At 40.6% G+C, this 24,846-nt stretch overlaps 1 protein-coding gene across 1 annotated transcript in view; it reads right to left on the reverse strand.

Annotated features, from left to right (window-relative positions):
* WWC3 (WWC family member 3) overlaps positions 1-24,846 on the reverse strand; it is a 184,534-nt gene that overhangs the window by 9,424 nt on the left and 150,264 nt on the right. The window contains exons 18-20 of the mRNA XM_080795962.1: positions 24,534-24,699; positions 13,159-13,323; positions 10,768-10,860 (exon numbers count right to left, since the gene is read on the reverse strand). Coding sequence (XP_080652088.1) covers positions 10,768-10,860; positions 13,159-13,323; positions 24,534-24,699 — 424 coding nt within the window. The remainder of the gene's footprint in view (positions 1-10,767; positions 10,861-13,158; positions 13,324-24,533; positions 24,700-24,846) is intronic.

The raw sequence follows: 24,846 nt of genomic DNA on the forward strand, positions 1-24,846 counted from the left end.
CACATCTTTTCATTTCTTTTGATTATATATCTATGAGTAGAATTGCTGAGTCATTTAGTAACTCTTTTACTTTTTGAAAAACTGCCAGATTGTTTCCAAAGCAGCTGTACCATTTTACATTCCGACCAGCAGATGAGGGTTCCAGTTTCTCCAAACCCTGTGGTGAGCCCTGTGCCTGAAAGGGGTTAATCTGATCGAGCAAAAGGCTCTCAGGTCACCAACCTGATTGAGCAAAGGTTCTCAGAGCCCCTTCAGCCAGGACACTGCATCAGGTGCACAGTCTATAAACGGCTGCCTGCATCTTTTCCTGATTGGCAGAGTAACAAGGTCTGCGGTTTGGCATTGCCAACAACATGACTGTGTTTCTCTTACGGTAACACAGCCCTGTTTATCTTATACAACCTTGAACCAGGACACTCTGGCTTTTGTTAGCACAAGCTCAGCAGCCCAGAAATAGTAGCCAAGGTCAAGTCACATTGCTGTGATTAAGTAAACTTATAAAAGAATGAACTAATAAACGCTATGTGGCACTCTGTGGATAATCATTCTGGTGTCCCTCTCGTCTTCTTTAGCATTCCCTTGCCCCTCGGCCGAGACAAAACCCTTACCACCACTTGTTATTATCTTTCTGCTTACATCATTCTAGTAGCAGTGTGGTAATATCTCATTGCAGTATTGATTTGAATTTCCCTGATGATAAGTGATGCTGAGCATCTTCTCATGTGTCTGTTGGCCACCTGGATGTCTTCTTTAGAGAAATGTCTATTCGGATACTTTGCTCATTTTTTTTTTTAAAGATTGTATTTAATTGAGAGAGAGAGCAGAGTGAGAGACAGCACACAATCAGGAGGAGCACAGGGACAGAGAGAAGTACACTCCCCAAATAAGCAGGGAGCTCAATGTGGGGCTCAATCCCAGGACCCTTAGATCATGACCTTAGCTGAAAGCAGAGGCTTAACTGACTAAGCCACTAAGGCATCCCAATCCTTTGCTCATTTCTAATTGCCTTACTTCTCTTTTAATTTCTGAGTAGCCTGAGTTCTTTGTGTATTCTAGATGCAGGTCCTTTACCACAGATATGATCTGTAAAAAATTTATTCCCATTCTGTGGATTGTCTTCACTTTCTTATGATGTCCTCTGTAACACAAAAGTTTTTAATTTTGATAATGTGAAAGACACCTATTTTTTCTTTTTTTGCTGGTGCTTTGTATGCCATATCAGAAAAACCACTGTATAGTCCAAGGTCAAGAAGATTTATGCCTATGCTTCCTTCTAAAATTTTCATAGTTTCAGCTCTCCAATGGCATTTGATTTATTTCAAGTTAATTTCTGTATATGATAAGAAGGAGAGGTCCAACATCATTTATCTTTCACATGTGGATACTCAGTTGTTCCAGTACCAGTTGTTTCCCCTTGCTAAAGGCCCCTGATTTTTACTAGATCTTTTCTTCTGGGATGTGGTCTGTTATTGGGAAACTCACCCTTTTTTCTTTTCTTTGTTAATATTAATTATCTTTGGGGGGGGCTGAACATTATTTACATATTTTTAATCACACAGTTACCCATTCCCCTACCTCCCTCCATTCTGTGACTGTCAATCCATCTCCTGGAGTCCAGAGTCTCTCATGGTTTTCCTCCCTCTCTGATTTCTTCCCATTCAGTTTTCTCTCCCTTCCCCTTCAATTTTCTGCACTATTCCTTATATTCCACATATGAATGAAACCATGATAATTGACTTTCTCTGCTTATTTCACTCAGCATAATCTCCTCCAGTCAGTCCCACCCATGTTGATGCAAATGGTGGGTATTCGTCCTTTCTGATGGCTGAGTAATATTCCACTGTATATATGGACCACATCTTCTTTATCCATTCGTCTGCTGAAGGGCATCTTGGCTCTTTCCACAGTTTGGCTATTGTGGACATTGCTGCTGTGAACATGAGGTGCATGTATCCTTCTTTTCACTACATCTGTATCTTTGGGCTACAAACTACAAAGTAGTGCAATTGCTAGGTCATAGGGTAGCTCTATTTTCTTAAATAGGTTTTGTATTATTATATTCAGATAGCCACTGTAGTGTACAAAATTAGTTCTTGGTGCAGTATTCAGTGATTCATTTATTAAGTGTAACACCCAGGGCTCATCACAGCAAGTGCCCTCCTCTATACCCATCACCCAGTGACTCCATCCCCCACCATCCTCCCCTTTCAAACCCCCAGATTGTTTCTCAGGGTCCACAGTCTCTCATGGTTCATCTCTCCCCCTGATTTCTCCCCTTTGGATTTCCCTCCCTTCCCCTATGGTCCTCTGGGCTATTACATATGTACCACATATGAGTGAAACCATATGATAATTTGCTTTCCCTGACTTATTTCACTTAACATAATCCTCTCCACTTCCATCCATGTCAATGCATGGTGAGTATTCATTCCTTCCAGTGGCTGAATAATATTCCACTATGTATACGAACCACATCTTTATCCATTCATCTGTGCAAGGATGTTTTGGCTCTTTCCGCAGTTTGCCGGTTGTGGACACTGCTGCTATGAACGTTGGGGTGCACATGCCCCTTTTTTCACTACCTCTGTATCTTTGGGATAAATACCTAGTGTTGCAACTGCTGAGTCATAGGATAGCTTTATTCTCAATGTCTTGAGGAACATCCATGCTGTTTTCCAGAGTGGCTGTACCAGCTTGCATTCCCACCAACAGTGTAGGAAGGGTCCCTTTTATCTGCATCCTCTCTAACATTTCTCATTTCCTGACTTGTTAATTTTTGTCATTCTAACTGGTATAAGGTGGTATCTCTCTGTGGTTTTGATTTGTAGTTCCCTGATCCCAAATGATGTAGAACATTTGTTCATATGTCTATGAGCCATTTGCATGTCTTCTTTGGGGAAGTGTCTATTCATATTTCCCATGCACTTACTGACTGGCTTATTTGGTTTTTAGGTGTTGAGTTTCAGAAGTTCTTAAAGATCTTAGATATCAGCCCTTTACCTGATATGTCATGTGCAAAAATCTCCCATACGGTGGGATCTCCCTGTCTGCCTATGGAGACATGTCTTGAAAGAGGTTACTGCTTATGTTCTTCTCTAGGATTTTGATGGATTCCAGTCTCACAGAGGTCTTTCATCCATTTTGAGTTTATATTTTGTATGGTATAAAAAAAAATGGTCCAGTTTCATTCTTCTGCATGTGGCTGCCCAGTTTTCCCAGCACCACTTACTGAAGAGACTATCTTTTTGCCATTGGATATTTGTTTCCTGATTTGTCAGTTTAGTTCACCACGGAGCTGAGAGTTCATTTCTGGAGATTTTATTCTGTTCCACTGGTCTGTGTCAGTTTTTCTGCCAATACTGTGCTGTCTTGGTGATCACAGCTTTGTAATATAACTTGGCAATCAGGCATATGATGCCCCAGCTTTGGTTTTCTTTTTCAACATTCCCCTGGGAATTTGGAGTCTTTTCTGGTTCCCTACAAACGTTAGGGTTGTTTGTTCCAGCTCTGTGAAAAATGTCCACGGTATTTTGATAGGGATTACTTGAATGTGCAGATTGCTCTGGGCAGCATGGACATTTTCACAATGTTTATTCTTCCAATCCATGAGCAAGGACTGCTTTTCCATCTTTTTCTGTCTTCCTCAATTTCTCTTTAAGTGCTGTAGGAGTATAGATCTTTTATTTCTTTGGTTAGTTTATTCCTAGGTATCTTATGGGTTTTGGTGCTATTGTAAATGGAATCAATTCCTGAATTTCTCTTTCTTCAGTCACATTGTTAGTGTATAGAAATGCAACTGATTTTTGTGCAATGACTTTGTATCCAGCCACATTACTGAATTGCTATGTAAGTTATAGAAATTTTGGGGTGGAATCTTTTGGGTTTTCCACATAAAGTATAATATCGCCTGCAAAGATTTAGAGTTTGACTTCTTCTTTGCCAATTTGAACACCTTTTATTTCTTTGTTGTCTAATTGCTGAGGCTAGGCTCCTACTACTATGTAGAACTATAGTGGTGAGAGTGGGCATGCTGTCATGTTCCTGACCTTAAGGGAAAAGCTCTCAGTTTTTCTCCACTGAGAAAGATGTTTGATGTGGGCTCTTCATAGGCGGCTTTTATGATATTGAGGTATGTTTTCTCTATCCCTACACTCTGAAGAGTTTTAATCAAAAAAAGATGCTGTATTTTTCAAATGCATTTTCTGCATCAATTAAGAGGATCATAGGGTTCTTGTCCCTTTTTTTGTTAATGTGCTCTATCACTCTGATTTGCAAATGTTAAACCACCCTTGCACCCCAGTAATAAATACCACCTGGTCATGGTGAATAATCTTTTTAATGTAATATTGGATCCTATTGGCTCGATCTTGCTGAGAATCTTGGCATCCATATTCATGAGGGATATTGGTCTTTAATTCTCCTTTTTGATGGGGGTCTTTGCCTGGTTTTGGGATCAGGGTAATGCTGGCCTCATAGAATGAGATTAGAAGTTTTCCTTTCATTTCTTTTTTTTTTTTTTAAACAGCTTCAGTAGAATAGGTATGATTTCTTCTTTAAATGTTTGGTAGAATTCCCTTGTGAAGCCATCTGGCCCTGGAATCTTGATTTTGATTTTGATTACTGTTTCAACTACCTTGCTGGTTATTGGTCTGTTCAGATTATCTGTTTCTTCCTGTTTGAGTCTTGGTAGTTTATAAGCATCCAGGAAAACATTCCTTTCTTCCAGATTGCCTAGTTTATTGGCATATAGTGGGCGGGCATATGCCGGTATTAAGTTATAATAATGCTCTCTATTTCCTTGGTTTTGGTTGTGATTTCTCCTCTTTCATTTATTATTTTATTAATCTGGGTCCTTTCTTTTATCTTTTGGATAAATTTGGCCAGAGGTTTAAAGATCTTTTTAATTCTTTCAAAGAAGCAGTTCCTAGTTTCGTTGATCTATTCTACTGTTCTAGTTTCTACTTCATTGATTTCTGCTCTAATCTTTATTATTTCTCTTCTCCTGCTTGGTTAGCCGTTACTTGCTGTTCTTTCTCCAGCATCTTTAAATGTAAGTTTAGCTTGTGCATTGGGGATTTTTCTAACTTTTTGAATGAGACTTGGATGTCTGTGTACTTCCCTTTAAGGACTGCCTTTGCAGCATCCCATAGGTTCTGAACCATTGTGTTTTTGTTTTTATTGATGTGCATGAATTGTCTAAGTTTCTCTTTAATTTCCTGGCTGATACATTCATTCTTTAGCAGGATGTTCTTTTAACCTCCAAGTATTTCTGGTCCCTCCAAAATTTTTCTTATGGTTGAGTTCCAGTTTTAGAGCATTGTGGTCTGAAAATATGGAGGAAATAATTTCAGTCTTTTGGCATTGGTTGAGATCTGAATTGTGACCCAGTATGTGATCTATTCTGGAGAAAGTTCTGTGTGCACTCAAGAAGAATGAGTATTCTGTTGTTTTAGGACAGAATGTTTTGTATATATTGATCAAGTCCATCTGGTACAATGTGTCATTCAAAGGTCTTGTTTCTCTGTTGATCTTTTGTTTAGATGATCTATTGCTGTGAGTGGACTGTTGAAGTCTCCTATTATTAATGTATTATTATCAATATGATTCTTTATTTTAGGTATTAGTCAGTTTATGCAGTTGGTTACTCCTGTGTTAGGAGCGTAGATTTTTACAATTGTTAAGATTTTCTTTTTGGATAGACCCTTTAAACATGATATAGTGTCCCTCTGCATATCTTACTACCATCTTTGGTTTAAAATCTAATTTGTCTGATATGAGTCGCTCCCCCAGCTTTCTTTTGAGGTCTGGTGGCATGATAAATGGTTCTCCATCCCTTCACTTTCAATTTGGAGATCTCTTGAGGTACAAAATGAGTCTCTTATAGACAGCATATGGATGGGTCTTGTCTTTTTATCCAATCTGAAACCCTGTGTCTCTTGATGGGACCATTCAGTCCATTCATATTAACCACTGAAAGATATTAATTTAGTGCCATCATATTGCCTGTAGCATCCCTGTTTCTATAGATTGTCTCTTTTAATTTCTGCTCTATATTACTTTTGCAGTATTTCTTCTTTTGTAGAATCTTGCAGGGGGGCTTGATGGTCACATATTCTTTCAGTTTCTGCTGGTCCTGGAGGCTTTTTCTCCTTCCATTCTGAATTACAGCTTTGCTGGATAAAGTATTCTTGGCCGCATGTTCTTTCCATTTAGTACCCTGACAATGTCTTGCCAGCCTGTACTGCCTTGTCAGGTCTTTGTGGATAGGTCTGATGTTATTCTGATTTTCCTTCTTCTGTATGGAAGAAATCATTCCCCTTAAATGTCTCAGGATAGCTTCCTTGGCTCTAAGATTTGAAAGTTTTACTAGTATATGCTGGGGTATTGATCTATTTTTATTGATCTTGGGTAGGGGAGAAGCCTCTCTGCCTCTTGGCCACAACTGCTTGTTTCGTTCCTCAGATTAGGGACATTCTCAGCTATGATTTGCTCAACTATACCTTCTGGTCCTCTCTCTCTCTACATCATCTCAGGGATGCCAATAATTCTGACATTGGAACATTTCATGGTGCCATTGATTTCTCTAAGTCTGTTCTCATGGGCTTCTAGCTGCCGATCTCTATCTTCCTCAGCTTGCTTACTTTCTATCAGCTTATCTTCTAGATCACTAATTCATTCTTCTGTCTCATTTACCTTGGCTATCAGAGTATCCAGTTTTGACTGGATTTTTTTTTAAGTTTTTGCCTGATTTTTTTTAGGTTTTTTTTTTAAGTTTTTAAGTTTTTCTAAAGTTTTTTTTTTAACTTTTTAAGTTTTGCCTGATTAGATCTCACTTCTGCCCTGAGAGATTCTATATTGTCACTGTTGCTCTTTTCAATCCTAGCTATTGACTTTATGATTGCTATCCTGAAGTCTATCTCTGACATCTTGCTTATATCCACTTAGATCTTGTTTAGATCTGTAAGAGAGGACATTGTCTCTGGTTCTTTTCTTTGTTGAGAGTTCCTCCTCCTAGTCATTCTGTTGAGGGACAGCTGAGAAAATGAGCAGAATCCAAAATATCAACCAAACCTCAAGCTATATGCACCTTAGAAAAAACCTGAAGTGGTTGAAAGCTACCACAGATTTGCCATTAAAGCCAAGACGATCCAAAACAATAAAAAAGGGGAAAAGGAAAAAAAAGAAAAAAGAAAAAAACAGGGTAGGAATGCACAGAGAGATTATAATCTCTTGAGTGGACACAGTACAGTGATCTGCCTATTTCTGCTTGATTTTGGTCTGTGTGTTAGAAGACACTATATCCCAAAATTGCAAAGAAGTCAGAACATACATATATCATGATAAAATTGGACAGAGTGAAAAACGGCTAATATGGGGCATAAATCTCTAAAAATATATGTGATTAAAAAAAAGAATAAGAACAGAAACTAAAAAATCTAAAATTTTAGCTTGAAGTATAAGGGAGTCATGAAGGAACACATGGAGCTCTCTGGCACTGAAGTTTTACAGTCCTGTAGGAAATACGCTTATCATTCACCCATTCTTCCAGTCTCTCTTTTGGGGGAAGGGCCTTTTGCTTGGCTTCTCAGGTGTCTTTGCCTAGATGAAGTTGCCCTCACTGTTCTTGTCAGGGGAATGGGCTAATGTGAGCTGGTCTGCTGTGTGACTTTTGTTCCCTGGCATCTTTCTGCTTCTCTCTAGAGGGTCAAGGCAAATATGGCTATGTGGGAATCCCCAGCCCAGAACTGCAAGGTTGTGGTCCACCCTCCTCAACAAATCCTTTATGTCAATCCATCTCCACCTCTGTGGATAGCAAACACCACCAACTTCAGCATCTTCTGGGGGAGGGGCCTGTTGCTTTGATTCTCAAATGTCTTTGGCGCAGGCAGCATGGCTCCCACTTAGTCAGCTGAGCAACATTCTTCACCAGAGCAGACTCCTATAAGTTGCAGTTTTGTGCCTTGCTGCTCTGTCACTTGGCTGATGGAGGCTCCTTCCCTCTGCCCCATGGTCTGTCTTCCCATGTGTCATCTCAGATTCACACCTCCACACCTCCTACCCTGCAGAAAATGATCACTTTTCTGTTCATAGAGTTGCTGATATTTTTTTCTTTGTTCTCCAGCTGAGTTCATAGGTTTTCAGAATGGTTTCATAGCTATCTAGCTGAATTCCTGGGACCAGATGAAATTAAGGTCTCCTACTCCTCTGCCATTTTGGACCTCCTTCTTCCTTCTTTGTTTTGTTTTACCCAGCCCGTGACTGGCTCCACCATTTATGCAACTGGCTTTCTTTCTCTTACTGTCTTCCTCTTAACCTTCTCAACAATACAGGGTCACATCATGCTCTGATATTCTACATATTTTCTTCCTGCATGTTGAAACTCCACACATTAGTCATCGAGGAAAATCAAGACCAGTCATTATCTTTTTTGAGGAAACTGAGTCACATGAAAGTGGAATAATTCAGAATCAGAACTATGCCTTTGGTCTTCTGACATCCAGCCTCTCAAGATGTCTGTGAATCACCAGACCTATGTGACACCACCTCCCAAGCCAAGTAATGACAGGCTCAATTTTAATCCTAAGAAGTGATAAGCTAATGTTTTTATTTCTTAATTCCAAATGAGGGTCTAATAAAGATCTGTTACCTTAAACCACCAACCAACTATATACACACAAACACATACACATTTATGAGGATGAAAAGATCTTAATTATTCACTGTATGAGCGGGAAGTATATTAGAAATAATGAAAGGACTTTTTTGTTTAAAAATTATAACACAGGGGTGCCTGGTTGGCATGGTTGGTCAAGGGTTGACTCTTGGTTTCAGCTTGGGTTGTGATCTGAGGGTGGTGGATCAAATTGCACATTAGGCTCTAACTCAGCTCAGAGTCTGCTTTGGATTCTCTCTCCCTCTCCTTATTCCTCCTGCTTGTGCTCCCTCTCTCACTTTCTATCTATCTAAAATGAATAAATCTTAAAAAAATATACATACATAAAGGCAATCAAAACTTCTGTTCTGCTGTAAGCTTTAGTTAAGCAAATACTGTGTCATAAGATGATAAGTTTGTATATGCAGTTTTAGACCAATGGTTTCCATTCAATGGGATATGCCCTTAGGGACAGTTATTGCAACAAAATTATAAATCCTATAGCGTATCAGCATTGTTTAGTGAGCACTACAATGTCTATGTGTAGTATTTCCCATACATGAACAAGATTTTTTGTGTATATATGTTATGCTACATAATTTAAACACATAATAATTTATGTTTTTAAGATTTTATTTATTTGAGAGAGAGTGCATGAGCAGGTGGAGGAGCACAGGGAGAATAAGAAGCAGACTCTCCACTGAACAAGGAGCCTGAGACAGTACTCAGTTCCAGGATCTTGGGAGCATGACCTGAGCTGAAGACAGATGCTAACAGAGCCAGCCACCCAAGTGCCCTAACACAGTTATTTAAAGAATGCTGCTGAATTCATAATTAATTTGGTAGTTCTCACCTGGGGTCAACCATGTGTCAGAGAAGACATCTGTCATCTCAAAGGACTTTTGACTGCAAAAGCTAGGGAGAAGGAGAGTAATATCTCCATTTAGCACAAGGATAGCAGGGATGCTGCTAAAAGTGCTGATATAAAAATACCCTGCACAATAAAGAATGATCTGGTCCCAAATTTCAGCAGTGTTGCTCCTGAAAAAAATAGTTGTAGCTAAATTATGATTTATAACTATTAATCATCAACTGCTCCAAGTACAACTATCATGTGGAAATCTCAGATTTTTTTTCTCATTAAAAGCATACCTGCACAGAAAAGCAAGGGAACTACAACCGTACAAACTAAAGGAGCAAAAGTTGTGAGGTCTGGTGTGGAAAAACACTGAAGTAAGAAAATAAATTCAAGAAGAAGAATCCTAAAGACTGAAAACCTTAATTTTATCTCCTGTTAAAAAAAAAATCTATTATATAGAAATGTTTTTTAATATTGGTTTTAAGAATGTAAACATTATTATACCTTAAGAAATATATGTGATCCTCATTATTAGAGATCTGAATGTAAGAATTAGTCTACTTACTGAAATTTACTTGTAATTCCAAAATCAATATGCAATATTCATGGTCTTGCATGGGCATGTGCAGAGTGGCAGAGTTTGAGACATTTGATGCACATATGCCTAGCTGAGGTCCAACAAAACATTATGCCTTCTTGTTTCAGCTCTCATACTATAAACAAGTGTTCTTTCATGGTCTATGAAGTGCCAGGTTTTCATGCTTTTTGTTGGTCACCTTAGTGCAGAAATGTTGTCTAGTGTTTCTAAGTGCAAGAAGTCTAAAATGCATTTTATGATGAGAGTATGTTTGAAAAGCCTCATCTGGGCATGAATTACAATGCTGTTGGCTCTGAGTTCAATGCAAATGAATTAATAATATAAATTAAATAATGAGTCTTTACACAGAAACACAAAAAAATGATTATGTATTTCTTTGTTGATGAAAATACAACCAGAAGCTTGTAGGAATGTAACTCTGTGCCTTCCCTGGCAGCAATGTTTAAAAACTTGCCAATGCAAGGTCTGCAGTGAACCTAAATACTATAAATGAGGAGAGCACTGTTCTAATCTTTGGTAATATCATAATATCATGATATATACGTTTTTAAGACTTCCATTTGTGAAATAAAGAAATTAATGTATTAGCTTTCAATCAAGCTTTAAAAATAACTACAAGAAAAATGTAGAATCCTTATTAGTTTACATGGCATGTACCTGTTTATAGCAAAGGGTTCGTCTTTCCAAGGTGTTTCGGACAAAGCCAGACTTCCGGGGCAGTGTTGAACTGTCACTGTCACTACGATAAAGCTGCGCCAAAAAGAATGATATTCAGAAGTACTTTCTTAGAAATTTAATATTCATTCTCTTGATGTAGTATGAATTGAATTATTTCATTTTTTTCTCACATATACTCAAATCTGCATGACTACTGGTACTTTTACTAGGTCTTTGGCTTTTAGTTAAAAGCTACTCAAGAGTTTCAATTTAAAAAAACAACAAAAGAAAAGCAAATCCAACACTGACCCTCTTTCAACAGAAAAACATAAAGTTTCCAGGGTGATAGAGTCAACAAAATTTCTGTCCTATCAATGTCAACACAGAATGGATATTATTTGTGAAGTTCATGAAGACAGTACTAATCTCACCTTTTTTTTTAACGGGGCTGTACAGCAAATGTGGGGCTTGAACTCATGACCCTGAGATAGAGTTGCATGTTCTACCCAGTGAGCCAGCCAGACACCACATTTTTCCCTTTTTATTAATCATTCTCATTTGCTGTATTTCAGGCTCTGGCAAGAACCTGGGGTAAAAATCGCTTTCCAAAAAAATAAACTTATTCCTGTAGTAAGACAAGCCGATCACTAACTCCCATTCTGTCAAACAAGAGAAAAGCTCTCTTTTTAAAGAGGAAAATAAATAATGACTTCTTCATGGGAACCAAGATATTATGTACTTCACTTGATGGCAGGTTCTTGCTTCAAGATCAGTGTGTATCTGTGTGAAAACCAAAGTTCTTGTCTTCATGGCAAGTCCACACCACTAACCTAAAATACTAAGGAAATGACATGGCACAACAATATGTATCCCCATGCCTTCCCAGTCTCAATAATTTCAAACAGAGAAAAACAACAAAGCCTCTAAAAGCATCGGCTGCAACTGCTTGTATGCAGGGTACAGAACCCAACACAGGAGCTGGACGCCCTCCTCTAGGGAAGGTCTCCTGTTCCACCACACTGCCCTTCTCACCCAGCAGACCCGGGCCCGCTCTGTGCTGGGTCAGCAATAGCCTACGGTGAGGAGGGGGCAAAAGGGCAGCCCTTGGTCTAACACCTCCAGGCAGGCGTCTGGTTGAGCACAAACCCCACAGAGCTACAGCCTGATGGGGCCGGAGTACCCAAGCCTGACCCGTGGCACCCAGGGCAGCCACCACGGAACACTTTGCTTCTGCGGAGCAGAATCCTGCTTGGAGAGACCTGAAAACTTGTGGCAGGTCTCCCCTGAGAGCTGCCCGATGTGCCTCTTCCCTCTGCTGACCTTGGTCTAGATCCTTTCACCGTAATAAACCACAACTGTGAATATAGCAGCTTACCTGAGTTCTGTGGGTCCTAGTAAGTTACAGAAACTGATGTGGGCAAGGTGAGACCCCCAAAGCATACTCCCTGTGTCTCATCTCCCACACACACCTGAGCCCATTTCTCTCGTGTGACTGAACTCTGGTTTTGCCAAAATGCAGCCAGTTCCCTGGCAGTCCCGGTCAAGGGAAGGTGCTTTGCTTCAACAATTCCAGTTCAGAGGTGGGAAGGGTCAAAGTTCTCCTCGATCCAAACAGCATCATCAGGCCACTGGATTGTGACCATTTATCCTTCAAATTCCCTTTTCTTTCCTAATCTGTCCTGTCACTGTCATACCACCACTGCCAGCCAACCTCCAGTATGTGGTCCTATCTTGAAGGACCATGGTGGGGTTCTCAATATCAGAATTACCAGAGGTCCTCCCCAAGCCACACTATGAACCACAATGAATCCTGGGTGTGGAACCTGGGCACCAGCATTTTGCGAGGCCCCCATCTCCACCCTCAACTGCAACAACATGACTTCACTGCAGGGTGCAGCTCTGGCTGAGAACCACTGTTGTCTCCTGCCATCCCCTCAAGGTGAGAATTTAGTGCTGAGGGGTCTGAACCTGGCCTCCATATCCGGAGTCTTCAGGGCTGCTGTCCGCCCTAGGACCCCCCACTAAGCTACACTTAAGGAATTCCAACCACTCAGTGGCCTGACTTCCCAATCTCAAACCAATTCAGGATATGTCCTGTTCTAACCTGTTACTCCTTAGACCAATGTAGAAACAGTTTGCCCATGAGCTGGTACACACAGAAACTGAAAATTTAGGGAGAAATGTATTAGAATCTTGAAAAAACCTAGTTAGATATGTAAGGGGGAGGGGGAGATGGAGCCACCATACTGGCTGCAGGCCCATGCGTATATGGTACTCGTTTATGAGAACACATATGTCTTTTCACATAAATAGTAAACAAACATAAAACACACACAAGAAAGGAGGGGGACAATGTTCCAGACAGGTGGTGGCAAAGGAATGTCAACTTACTCTGCAAACATACTGGCTTCGTGCTCCAGGGGAGAAGGTATGTGAACGGACAACTGGGCTACTCCGAACAAAATGTGACCCACAGGCTCTGCGGCTGGTCTTCTCCTTTGGAAGACTCAGTATTTCCTCTGGGAAGACATCTTCTGTGCTGGTTCCCTTATCAACCTGTATATTAGTTAATTTACTTTTTGTATAACAGAAGCAGTAAATTAGCATAGTCACCAAATAATTATCTCCTTGCCATCTCCACTTTGAGGTCCTTAACGGCATTTTAAATTTAATGAGTCTAAAACTGAATTTCTGATATTCTATCCCCAAATTTCCATTTGTTCATGCAAAAAAATCTCAGCTATCATCCTGGACTCCTCTCTTGCTGTCACACTACATACCTAGCAAAAGAGATTCCTGGTGGCTCAATGTTCAAAATTAGGTGTGTTTTGACACTTGTCACCAATTCTTCATCCAAGTCAGCATCATCTAACCAGATTAGAATTAGTGCACTAGGTACCTTACTGATCTACTTGATCCTATGCCTACCTCTGTCTTCAACTTTGCCATCATGGAAATCCTGGTAAAAATGAAGTCAGATCATGTCACCCTTGAGTTCAAAGTTACCCACCGGTTTCCTACCCCTTTCGGGAAAAAGTGGCCTACGTAATCTGGTGCCTTTATTTACAGTGCTCTCAGCTATCACACTGCTCTTGCTCCTCTTGCCAACCCATGCTAACTTCCTTATGATTCTCTTACCAATACTGGGTCTCCCATCACAGTCTTTGGGCATATGCTCTTCCATCTGCCTAAATATAATTCCCAATATTACAGAAGTCTCCTATACTTCCTTTTGTACATACTCTACTCAAAATTCAACTTCTTTTTTGTTTTTAAGATTTTATTTAATTTGACAGACAGAGATCACAGGTAGGCAAAGAGGCAGGCAGAGAGAGAGGAAGGGAAGCAGGCTCGCTGCTGAGCAGGGAGCCCGACGCGGGACTTGATCCCAGGACCCTGGGATCATGACCTGAGCTGAAGGCAGAGGCTTTAACCCACTGAGCCACCCAGGCGCCCCTCAAAATTCAACTTCTTAGTTATGCCTTCAATATGAACATGTAAAAACCTAAACCTTGCTTACTTTTGATATTATTTTTTCATTAGCTCCTCTGACAACTAAAACAATTTTAAAAAGGGAAGTAATCTCAGCAAAATGGTGAACCAGGAAGCTCTATGTCCTCATCTCTGTAAGGTCACAACAGGAAACTGCCAAGAAACTTACAAGACTTACGCAAACCACTCAAGTTCTTCAGAAAAATGAATAGTAATCAAGAATAATATTCAAATAGTAGGAAATATCATTATACGGTTTACATCTTTTGACCTACGCTCTCCAGGGACAACACATGGAGAAGACTGCAGCATAGTCCCCAGTTGCCTTCCTTGCACTGGAAGAAGTAGAGTGATCTCATTTGAACATTTTAACATTAATCCTTCCTAAAAGAGTGATCTCTATTTTACCTAAAGTGCTATGAAATGATGGAGGGGCAAGATGGTGGAGAAATAGGAGACCCTATTTCAACTGGTCCCCTGAAGTGAGATAAAAATCTACCAGAGCACTCTAAACACTCAGGAAATCAGCCTGAGATGTATGATTACACACTTCTGGATCTCTACGGTGCAGAAGACATCAGTGGAGAGCTGAAGCAGATATCAGATAGATAAACAGAAGATATCAGAAGATAAACAGAAGGGGGAGGGAGCCACCAGAAGTGACCCATTGGAAAGTAATACCTCAATACAAAAGTGTCCTGTGGTTAGGGACCAGCAACCAGCAATAACTTGAAGTCTCGTTAAAAGCACTCAAAAAGAGCAAAAGATCTTAAGGGGCAACTGGTGAAATCGGTTGGTCACAGGCACGGGTTTAAGCCCACTGTCCCAGGACGGTCACTGTCAATGACCACCCATGACAGAAAAGCACGACGGGGGCCCTAGTCCATGGTTCCTGAACCCGCGGTTTTGCACTGCTTGCACCACCACTTGGCTGGGCGCACTTCAGCCCGTGTCTGGGAGAGCCCCATGTGAATGCCAGCTGGCAGTCTCTAGGACTGCACCCTACTGCCACCTGCACTGCCACCAGGTCTAAGCCACCTGGCATGGACGTGGTCTCCAGACAGCAGTCCCCACAATGACAGCCACTCAGGCTCAGGCTCACCCAGACCACTACTGATTGCAGTATTAGTGGCATGGGGGTACAGAGACAACTGGGGCCTCCAGCAACCACTGAGATGGTGGCTGGGGGTGATGCGCACTGCCTGTGGGAGGTTGCGGTGTTCAAGAGAGTTTGCAGAGAGGGAGCCTGGGTGTTCTGGACCACCCAGAGGGGAGCAGACTAAGGCCTCTCTCTGAGGTGGAGGTCCCAGTGCAGACTTTGCTTTACTCTAGACTTTACTTTGCTCTAGCCCTCTCGAAAGATGCAAAAAGCCGCCAAAGAACAAAAACCTCCAGAGAACAAAAGCCTGAAAAACCTATTTCCATAGAGCCCAGCCCCTTGATGGGGGCAGGACAACTCAACCACAAGCAAGACTGAGAAACAATGCAGCAGTCCCTGCCTCCAGAACAAGCCAAAAGAACAATATGACAACAACCAAGGAGTCCCCATAAAACTGTAAAACCCCAACATCTGAGAAAAACAATATATTAAAATCCCGGTACCGCCCCAAAACCTATATATTTCATAGATACAACGTTTTTCCTTTTTTTTTTTTAATTCGTTTTCACGATTCTTATTCTTTTAATTTTTTTAACCTACTTACCATTACAACTAGAGGTTTAATACAACATATTCCATAATAACTCTTTAACTTGAACTTTTTACATAAACCAGTTTTAATTTCCCTGTATCTCTGGAAAGTTGAGTTCTTTTTTTTTTTTTTTTTTTTTTTTTTTTTAAAGATTTTATTTATTTGACAGGCAGAGATCACAAGTAGGCAGAGAGGCAGGCAGAGAGAGGGGGAAGCAGGCTCCCCGCTGAGCAGAGAGCCCGATGTGGGGCTCGATCCCAGGACCCTGGGATCATGACCTGAGCCGAAGGCAGAGGCTTAACCCGCTGAGCCACCCAGGCGCCCCGAAAGTTGAGTTCTTTAACAAAGATAACAAGATACACTGAGGAAGAACCAAAAGAACCTTCCTCACCCACACTGAGGAAGTATAACCACCCTCGCATCTTACTCTTCAGTCGTGTTTCTGTGTATTTGTTTTTGTACTATATAAATCTTATTTTTGAGGTTCGTTTTGGCTGGGTTTTTCTTTTCTTTTCTTTTATGTTTGTTGGTCTTTTTGTTTGTTCATTTTTGTCTTTGTACCTTAAATCTTATATTGGGGGCCCACTTTGGCAGGGATTTTTTTTTTCTTTCTTTCTCTGCTTTTTCTTTCTTTTTGGTGGTGACTTCTGATTGCTCCAAAGATTTTCAAGTACATGTTGCCTAGATCGTAGTTGGTATATTCAGTTACACATCCCCTCAACCACCCTCACCAAGATGACAAGGAGGAGGAGCACCCAACAGAGACAAAATTCAGAGACTGTGACCTCTGCCACAGAACTACTGGATATGGACATAAACAGCATGACAGAAACGAATTCAGGGTAACAATTATCCAGGCAACTGAGGTTGGAGAAGACCGTTAGTGACAACATAGAATCTCTAAGGGCGGAAGTGAGAGTCGACCTGGCAGAAGTTAAAAATGCTATCAATGAATTCCAATCTAATTTAAATACTCTAACAGCTAGAGTACCAAGGCAGAAGACAGAATTAGTGATCTAGAGGACAAACCAATAGAGAAAAACGATCAGGAGGAGGCATGAAACTAACAGCTTAGAAGCCATGAAACAGAATTAGGGAAGTAAATGACACTCTGAAACGTTCCAATGCCAGACTTATTGGGACCCCTAAGGAGGTGGGGAAAGAGAGAAGACTAGAAGATATAGTTGAACAAACCCTGGATGAAAATTTCCCTAATCTAGGGAATGGAACAAGCGTTCCTGTCTGAGAGGCAGAGAGGACACCCCCCCACACACCAAGATCAATGAGCCTAGAACGATATTCAAGCACACAACTGTGAAATTCATGAATCATAATTTCAGAGAATATGACCTAAGGGCAGCTAGGGGGAAGAGATCCATTATGAACAGAGGAAGGCCCATCAGAATAACATCAGACCTGTCCACAGAAACCTAGCAAGCCAGAAAGGGCTGGAAAAACATATTCAGGGTACTAAATGAGAAGAACTTGCAGCCAAGAATACTTTATCCAGCAAGACTGACGTTCAAAATAGATGGAGAGATAAAGAGCTTCCAAGACAGATAAGGTTTAAAAGAGTATGTGACCACCAAGCCAGCACTACAAGAAATATTAAGGCGGGGGGTTCTAAAAAGAAAAAAAAACCCAAGAGTGTCATAGAACAGAATTCATGGAGACATTCTATAGAAACAAGGACTTCACAAACAACATGATATCAATGAAAATGTATCTCTCAATAATCATTCTCATTGTAAATGGTCTAAACGCTCCCATAAAATGGTACATGGTTGCCAACTGGAAAAAACGATGGGACCTGCCCATATGTTGTCTGCAAGAGACCCATTTTGAACCTAAAGATACACCCAGACTGAAAGTGAAGGAATGGAGAACCACCTTTCATGCCATTGGGCCTCAAAAGAAGACTGGGGTAGCGATTCTCATATCAGATAAATTAGATTTTAAGCGAAAGACTGTACTCAGAGATACAGAAGGACACTACATCATTCGAAAGGGTCTATCCACCAAGAAGATCTAACAACTGTAAATATTTATGCCCCAAAACAGGAGCAGCCAACTACATAAGCCAACTGTTAATCAAGATAAAGAGTCATATTGATATAAATGCATTAATAGGAGGAGATTTTAACACACCACTCTCAGTAATAGACAGATCATCCAAGCAGAAAATCAATAAAGAAACAAGAGCATTGAATGACACATTGGACCAGATGGACCTCAGAGATATATACGCAACATTCCACCCTAAAACAACGGAATACTCCTCCTTCTTGAGTGCACATGGAACTTTCTCTAGAACAGACCACATACTGCATCACAAATCAGGACTCAACTGACTGAGATTATTCCCTTCATATTCTCAGACTACAATGTTTTGAAACTGGAACTCAACCACAAGAAAAAGTATGGAAGGAATTCAAACACTTGGAAGCAAAAGAGCACCCGATCAAGAGTGTTTGGATCAACCAGGAAATCAAGGAAGAACTTAAATAATTAATGGAAACCAATGAGAATGAAGACACATCAGTTCAAAACCTATGGGATACGGCAAAGGCGGTCCTAAAGGGGAAATACATAGCCATCCAAGCCTCACTCCAAAAAACTGAAAAAATCCAGAATACACCAGCTGTCTCTATACCTTAAAGAACTGGAGAATCAACAACAAATTAAGCCAATTCCACACACAAGAAGGGAAATAATCAAGATTAGAGCAGAGATCAATGAGATAGAAACTAGAGACACAGTAGAATGTATGAGCAAAACTAGAAGTTGGTTCTCTGAAGGAATTAATAAGATTGATAAACAATTGGCCAAACTAATCCAAAAGAAAAGAGAAAGGACCCAAATTAATAAAATTATGAATGAAAGGGGAGAGATCATAACTAGTTACACCAAGGAAATAGAAACAATCATCAGAAATTATTATCAACAGCTATATGCCAATAAGTTAAGCAACGTAGAAGAAATGGATACATTCCTGGAAAACTACAAACTTCCAAAATTGAACCAGGAAGAAACTGACAACCTGAATAGACCAGTATCTAGTAACAAGATTGAAGCAGTGATCAAAACCTCCAAAAAAAACCAGCCTAGGACTTGATGGATTCCCTAAGGAGTTCTACCAAACACTCAAAGAAGAAACACTACCTATTCTCCTGAAGCTGTTTCAAAAAATAGAAGCAGAAGGAAAACTTACAGACTCTTTCTATGAGGCCAGCATTACCTTGATCCTCAAACCAGGCAATGACATCATCAAAATGGAGAATTTCAGACCAATATCACTGATGAATATGGATGCCAAGATTCTCAACAAGATCTTGGATAGGATCCAAGAGTACATTAAAAAGATTATCCACCATGACCAGGTGGGATTTATCCCTGGGATGCAAGGATGGTTCAACATTCACAAATCAATCAATGTGATAGAACAAATGAAGAAGAGAAGAGAGAAGAACCACATGGTTCTCTCAATTGATGCAGAAAAAGCATGTAACAAATAAAGCATCCTTTCCTGATTAAAACTCTTCAAAGTATAGAGATAGAGGTAACATTCCTCAACTTCATAAAAGTTATCCACGAAAAACCCACAGTGAATATCATTCTCAGTGGGGAAAAGGCGACAGTCTTCCCCTTGAGATCAGGAACACGAGAAGGATGCCCACTCCCACCACCGTTGTTCAACATGGTACTAGAAGTCCTAGCCTCAGTAATCAGACAACTAAAACAAACAAACAAAAAGGCACCCGAATTGGCAAAGAAGGAGTCAAACTCTCAGTCTTTGCAGATGATATGATAATTTATGTGGAAAACCCAAAGGACTCCACCCCCCAAACTACTAGAACTCATACAGGAATTCAGTAAAGTGTCGGGATATAAAATCAATGCACAGAAATCAGTTGGATTAATGATAGTACAGACAAAAGGTTGATATCCAGGATTTATAAAGAACTTCTCAAAACAGATAATCATGTCAAAAAATGGGCAGAAGACATGAACAGACACTTCTCCAATGAAGACATACAAATGGCTATCAGACACATGAAAAAATGTTCATCATCACTAGCCATCAGGGAGATTCAAATCAAAACCACATTGAGATACCACCTTATACCAGTTAGAATGGCCAAAATTAGCAAGTCAGGAAACAACGTGTGTTGGAGAGGATGTGGAGAAATGGAACCCTCATTCCCACTGTTGGTGGGAATGCAAGTTGATGCAGCCACTTCAGTGTGGAGATTCCTCAAAAAATTAAAAATAGAGCTTCCCTATGACCCTGCAATTGCACTGCTGGGTATTTACCCCAAAGATACAGATGTAGTGAAAAGAAGGGCCATCTGTACCCCAATGTTTATAGCAGCAAAGGCCACGGTCGCCAAACTGTGGAAAGAACCAAGATGCCCTTGAATGGACGAATGGATAAGGAAGATGTGGTCCATATACACTATGGAGTATTATGCCTCCATCAGAAAGGATGAATACCCAACTTTTGTAGCAACATGGACGGGACTGGAAGGGATTATGCTGAGTGAAATAACTCAAGCAGAGAGAGTCAATTATCATACGGTTTCGCTTACCTCTGGAGCATAAGAGATAACACGGAGGACATGGGAGATGAAGAGGAGAAGGGAGTTTAGGGAAATTGGAAGGGGAGATGAACCATGAGAGACTATGGACTCTGAAAAACAACTTGAGGGTTTTGAAGGGGCGAGGAATGGGAGGTTGGGGGAGCCAGGTGGTGGGTATTATGGAGGGCACGTATTGCATGGAGCACTGGGTGTGGTGCAACAACAATAAATTCTGTTATGCTGAAAAGAAATTAAAAAAGGAAACGAAAAAAAAAAGATACAGAAAATATTTAAAACATGATTAATACCAGTGTGGACACTGAGGCATGGAGAGTTTGAAGGACTGGCCCAAGCCACACAGCTGGGAAGTGGCAGACCTGGACATGAAGGAGATGCAGCTGCCTGTGAAGATCCTGCATAGACTCAGCTTCAGGATTGTTTCCTGGTTCTTATCTTTGCTCCCCAATGGCTCTAATGATCTCAGGCACAAATGGCCGATGGGATATGAAGACAAAAGTGCTTTTAAAGAGAACAAAGAGCAAAATTCTTGAAAGTTGACATTGGGAGATAAAGCTAATAGAACTGGTATCATTTAGCCAGGTGAAGAGAAGGCTGAGCTGCCATGTTGGTTTGTGAAGGATTGTGACACACTGGACTGTGGAGAGCTGGGATTTATCCCCTTCTCCACAAAGGACTCAGGACAGCAATGAAAAGTTTCCTAGGAACATTAATTATAAAACAGTAGTGGATTGCTGGGTAAGGACATGAATCTAGCCAGGAAACAATCTCACCCTCCACTAGCCTTCCCGTCTGTGCTTATACACTATTCTTAATTCTCATAATTATTTTAATAATTAAAGTATAGAGCAAAATGGAAAAAAAACAGTTGCATTTCCATACACCAACAACAAGACAGAAGAAAGAGAAATTAAGGAGTCGATCCCAATTTACAATTGCACCCAAAAACATAAGACCTAGGAATAAATGTAACCGAAGAGGCAAAGAATGAATATTCAGAAAACTGTAGAACACTCATGAAAGAAAGTGAGGAAAATGCAGAGAATGGAAAAACATTCCATGCTCAGGGATTGGAAGAACTAATATAGTTTAAATGTCTATGCCACCTAGAGCAATGTACGCATTCAGTGCCATCACCATCAAAAGTATCTTCAATATTTTTCACAGAGCTGGCTTAAAATTCGTATGGAACTAGAAAAGACCCCAAATAGCCCAAGGAATGTCGAAAAAGAAAACTAAAGCTGGAAGCATCAAAATCACAGAATTCAAGCTGTATGACAAAGCTGTGATAATCAAGACAGTATGGTATTGGCACAAACACATACACATTGAGCAATGGGATACAGAAAAAAGAACACAGAAATAAACCCTCAACTCTACAGTCAACCAATCTTCAACAAAGCAGAAGAGAATGTCCAATGGGAAAAAAGACAGTCTCTTCAACAAATGGTGCTGAGAAAAATGGACAGCTACATGCGGAAGAATGAAACTTGACCATTGCCTTACAAGGATAACCCAAAATAGATGAAAGACCTAAATGTAAGACAGGAATCCACCAACATCCTAGAGGAAAATACAGGCAGCACCTTCTTTGGCCTCAGCCTCAGTATCTTCTTGACAAAGAAGGCAAGAGAAACAAAAGCAAAAACGAACTATTGAGAGTTCATCAAGAAAAAGGTTTTTGAACAATGAATACTGTAACACTGAAAAGAAACTTAAAAAATAATAAAGAAAGAAAGAAAGAAAGAAGAAAGAAAGGGAAGAAGGTTTTTGTACAGGAAAAGAAACAGTCAACAAAATTAAAAGTCAGCCTACGAATGGGAGATGATATTCACAAATGACATACAGATAAAGGGCTAGTATCTGAAGTCCATAAAGAACTTATCAAACTCAACACCCAAGAAAACAAAAAATCTAGTCAAGAAATAGAAAATATGAAAGGAAATTTCTCCAGAGAAGAGAGACAAAAGGCCCACAGACACATGAAAAAATGCTGAATATCACTTAGCACCAGGGAAATCAGATCAAGATGACACTGAGATCCCACTCACACCAACTGGAATGGCTAAAATGAACAAGACACGAAACAACAAATAATGGCACGGATGTGGAGAAAGGGGAATCCTGTTACACTGTTGTTGGGAATGCAAGCTGGTGCGGCCACTTTGGAAAACAGTGTGGAGGTTTCCAAAAAGTTAGAAATAGAGCCAACCTATGATGCAGCAATCACACTACTGGGTAATAATACAAAGATACAAATGTAGTGATCCAAAGGGGCAAGTGCACCCCAATGTTTACAGCAGCAATGTCCCCAATAGCCAAACTATGGAAAGAGCCCAGATGTCCAACAACAGAAAAATGGTGTGCATACAGACACACAAACACACACATACAATGGAATATTACTCAGTTATCAAAACAATGAAATGTTGCCATTTGGAATAACATGGGTGGAACAAGAGGGTATTATGTTAAGTGAAATAAGTCAGTCAGTCAGAGAAAGACAAATACCAAAGGATTCATTCACATACGGAATTTAAGAAACAACACAGATGAAAAAATAAGATAAAAACAAAGATGGAGGCAAATCACAAAAGACTCTAACTATAGGAAACAAACTGAGGGTTGCTAGAGGGGAGGCAGGATGGGGTAACTGGGTGATGGGCATTAATGAGGGGTCATGATGGAAGGAGCACTAGATGTTACATACAAGTGATGAATCACTAAACTCTATCTCTGAAACTAATAATACACTACATGTTAACTAAACTGAATTTAAAAAAAGAAAAGAAATGGGCAGAGGACATGAAGAGTTATTTTTCCAAAGAAGACATCTGGATGGCCAAAAGACAGATGACGAGATGTTCAACATCAGTTATCATAATGGAAATGCAAATCAAATGAGATACCACATCACACTTGTCAGAATGGCTGAAATTAACAACACAGGAAACAAGTGTTGGTGAGTATACAGAAAAGGAAACTGTCTTACAGCATTGGTGGGAATGCAAGCAGTTACAGCCACTCTATAAAACAGAATGGAGATTCCTCCAAATAGTTCTAAAAATAGAACTATTGTACAATCCAGCAATTACACTTCTAGGTATTTAGTGAATGGAGAGAAAATACTGTTTCAAAGGGACACATGCACCCTGATGTTTATAGCAGGATTATGAATAATAGCCAAACTATGGAAAGAGTCCAAGTGCTCACCAATAGATGAATAAGATGTGATATTCTTGCCATGTGTAATGCCATGAATGGAGTCAGAGTGTATTAGGCTGAGCAAAATACATCAGAGAAAGAGAAACATCATATGATTTCACTCATGTGGAATTTCAGAAATACAATACCAAAGCAAAGTTCAAAAAAAAAGATTAAGGGAAATGAGAAACATCCTTCTTTCATTATATATGTCTTTTTTATGTGTAACTTTCTGTGTATAACATGTCCTGATAGTAACTTCTTCATGTACAATTGATCAGTGGCAGTCATTTTAGAGTTATACCTAGACAAAAGTAAATTCAAAATGGATGAAGACGTCAATGTAAGACATGAAACTATCAAAATCCTTGAGGAGAACATAGGCAGTAATTTCTCGGACACTGGCTATTAAGAATATCTTTCTGGATATGCCTCGTAAATCAAGAGAAATAAAGCAAAACACAAACTCCTAGGGCTACTTCTCTCCCTCGGCTCTCTGCGAAATGCCCCCTTGGGTACAGCCCCAGGATCCAACAGGTCCATCTCACACCACACCACCCCCACAGCCACTGTCACAGGGAGAGCCTGCAGGTAAGCCACAGCGTTCTGCTCTCACGTCGGACGGAGCCTATCAGCTTCATCTCGTCCATCTCCTCCACCCATCCCCTCCCATTTCGTGGCAGGGAGAGGGGGGACACACGCCCTCCTTCCAGGGCCGTGCCCGGGGCTGGGCGGCAGACCATCGGGGGGACCCAGAAGACCCCTGAGCCTTTCCACTCACCTTCAGAGGTGGGGGCTGAAGTTTCTCGGGGCTGTAAGGGTCGGCCTGGCCAGCAAATGCATGTCCGTGGAGGGGGTCGCCGGCCACGCAGTAGGGCTCCAGGTGCAGGGGGCTGGTCCGGGCACAGCTGCTGCAGCCGCTGTCCACCAAGTCGGCCTGCCAGCTCCTGCAGGCAGATGTTGCAGAAGCCCTCAGCGTGTGGGTCAAGGTGGCTTTCTTCCCCTTCCTCTGTTCTTCCCCGACTTCCTCAGTCCTCCCTGCCCTCTGGCCTTTATCAGGAATTTTCCCATGAATTTTACTAATGTGGGGTGAG

Source organism: Martes martes (genome assembly GCF_963455335.1).
Source record: "Martes martes genome assembly, chromosome: Y".
Lineage (NCBI taxonomy): Eukaryota > Metazoa > Chordata > Mammalia > Carnivora > Mustelidae > Martes > Martes martes.